The sequence below is a fragment of the Scylla paramamosain genome, chromosome 40 (genome assembly GCF_035594125.1).
Source record: "Scylla paramamosain isolate STU-SP2022 chromosome 40, ASM3559412v1, whole genome shotgun sequence".
In the NCBI taxonomy this organism is placed as follows: domain Eukaryota; kingdom Metazoa; phylum Arthropoda; class Malacostraca; order Decapoda; family Portunidae; genus Scylla; species Scylla paramamosain.
In genome coordinates this window covers 5,245,501-5,248,000 of record NC_087190.1, presented here as the reverse complement: position 1 = coordinate 5,248,000, position 2,500 = coordinate 5,245,501, and the positions used below count along the sequence as shown (strand labels likewise).

Sequence of the window (2,500 nt, the reverse complement as noted above, 5' to 3'; positions counted from 1 at the left end):
TTCATACAGGGACTGCCACGTGTATGCCTGATGGCTTCCTGCAGCTTTCCTTGTGTTCTTGTGTTCTTATGAGTGAAGGGGCGTGGGCTTCAGGATTAGAGGAGGTGCTGGGAACTGGTTAGGTCACATTAACTCATTCACTGCTAGGTGGTGCGTCTTTCCTTGATCGCTTGCCACCTACGAATATTTCTTCTCGTTTCGTCTTGTTTCTTCTCTTTCTTTTCTTTTCTTTTTTTTTTTACCTATCTTTTTCAAGTTATCTGCTCAGAGAAGGAGGTTCAGTGAAATTAATGAACTGAATGAATCAAAACCTTACCTAACCTAACTTAATCCAACCAGACCAAACCAAAGCAAATCAAACCTAACCAAACCTAACTTAACCAAACCTAACCAAACCTAACAAATCCTAATCTAACCTAACCTAACCTAACCTAACCTAACCTAACCAAACTTAACAAAACCTAACCTAATCAAACCTAACCTAACCAAACCTAACCTAACCTAACCTAACCTAACCAAACCTAACCTAACCTAACCTAACCTAACCTAACCCAAACCAAACATAATAATGGCTAGAAAATTGCAAAACCTATTCTTTTTTCATCCCTTTCTTTCACGCAGGGGCTTATAAAGTTTCTATACATTTCTTTTAGTGCTGTGAAGTGCTGCATATCGCGATGGAAGGGTTAAAAGAAGGGGTGAACAGTAGGATGATGGGAGAAGATGAGGCAGTGAAGAAGACAGAAGGAATGCGTGGATGATTGAGATAAATTGGGTGTTGCGTGGAGAGGAGGCACAAGAATAGTAGATGTGCAAGTGGATGGGAGAAGAAAACAAAGCTGGGTGAAGAAAATAGGACTGCATTGATGATTTGAGAGAGAGAGAGAGAGAGAGAGAGAGAGAGAGAGAGAGAGAGAGAGAGAGAGAGAGAGAGAGAGAAACTGAGTGGAAAGGACGCAGTAGGAAGACTAGTAAAGAACCTGAGATAAACATAAGGAGAGCCTGCAAAAGAAGAAGAAGAAGAAGAAGAAGAAGACCAGGTTGACCAGAGAAGGATGATGGGAAACTTGCAAGTCAAACAAACAATATGACATAGAGAAGTCCACTTGGCTTCAGTAATGAGTGAACCACGCGAGTGAAGCTTCATTTCCACACGGCACTGAATCAAAAAATAAATAAACAAAGCAAACAAATACGTAAATAAACAAATAAATAATCCAATGAACACACAAGAAAGCAAGTAAACAGGCAAAGCGAAACAAAAACACAACGAAACAACAAACAGCCACACCTGAGGGGCTCGAACAAGTGGTATTTCCAAACAGGTAGTCTCAAGAGTTACCGCCGAGCCACAGCTAACCGTCCAGTCAGTAACCAGTAACCAGTAACCAGTAGAGAGTAAACAGTTCCCATACACAACACCCTCGTCTATGTAAACAGTAAAAAAAATAAATAAAATAAAATAAAATAAAAAAGTAAACAATCTCTGTAAACAAACTAAGAGACAGGTGTGTAAGAGAGAGAGAAAGAGAGAGAGAGTGGGTGGACAAGTGTGTGTTTGTGCTAGACAGGTGTAAGAGAGAGTGGGACAGATGTAGGAGAGAGAGAGTAGTTGAGACAGGTGTATGTTAGACAGGTGTGGGAGAGAATGATATGGACAGGTGTGTGTGTGCTAGGAAAGATAAATTATTACAGGTGTGTGTGCTAGACAGGTGTAGGAGAGACTGATTGGGACAGGTGTGTGTGCTAGGAAAGACAAATTATTACAGGTGTGTGTGCTAGACAGGTGTAGGAGAAACTTAAATGAACAGGTGTGATAGTAAACAAACAGGTATGGGAGAGTAATTACAGGTGTTGTAATATGCTTACTCACCTGTCGTGGCTTGCGGAGGAAGGGGAATGGGTAGGGCGACGAGGAGACGGAGGCCAGCAGCGCCGCCCACGTGAGCACGGCGCCCCACACCCATAATTTCTGTAGGGCAAAGTAAGAAAGGGCTTTAGTTAATTCATCGTGGTTACTCTTAAAATAGCAACAGGAATTCTCATTTTCTATAGTGATAATAAAAGAAAACGTAGATATTTTAAGAGTATCTGTGACATTTTTTGTTATTTCCTTTATTTCTATTATTTATTGCATTGTTATAATTAGTATTGTATTGAAGAATTAACAATAATAAATCTCCCTATTTATCTCTTCAATATAATTTTCTTTAGTGTATTTTTTTATTACGTGTTTTAAACTAATGAGGTTTAGTATGACTAGTAATGAAATCAAATGTACTACTGCTACTACTACTACTACTACTACTACTACTACTACTGCTACTGCTGCTAATAATAATAATGATAATAATGATAATAATAATATTCACTGATAAATCAACAACAACAACAACAACAACAACAACAAAGGCTACAGCAAGGAGAAAAAAAGAAGAAAAATGCACAGAAAAAAAAAAAAAAGAAGAAACGACGACGAGAAGAAAAAACAGAAAAAAAA

General features: G+C 38.7%; 1 protein-coding gene across 6 annotated transcripts in view; it reads right to left on the bottom strand.

Annotated features, from left to right (window-relative positions):
- Positions 1 to 2,500, bottom strand: part of LOC135092754 (uncharacterized) — an 81,601-nt gene that overhangs the window by 29,713 nt on the left and 49,388 nt on the right. For 5 of the 6 annotated variants that reach the window (XM_063991434.1, XM_063991432.1, XM_063991436.1 and 2 more), the window contains one exon: positions 1,874 to 1,972. Coding sequence is in view for 1 of the 6 variants with exons in the window: in XM_063991437.1 (XP_063847507.1) it covers positions 1,874 to 1,972 (99 nt within the window). In the remaining 5 variants the exon portion in view is untranslated. Of the gene's footprint in view, positions 1 to 887; positions 1,429 to 1,873; positions 1,973 to 2,500 lie in introns of those variants that run through there. The other variant, XR_010263050.1, reaches the window with a different exon arrangement.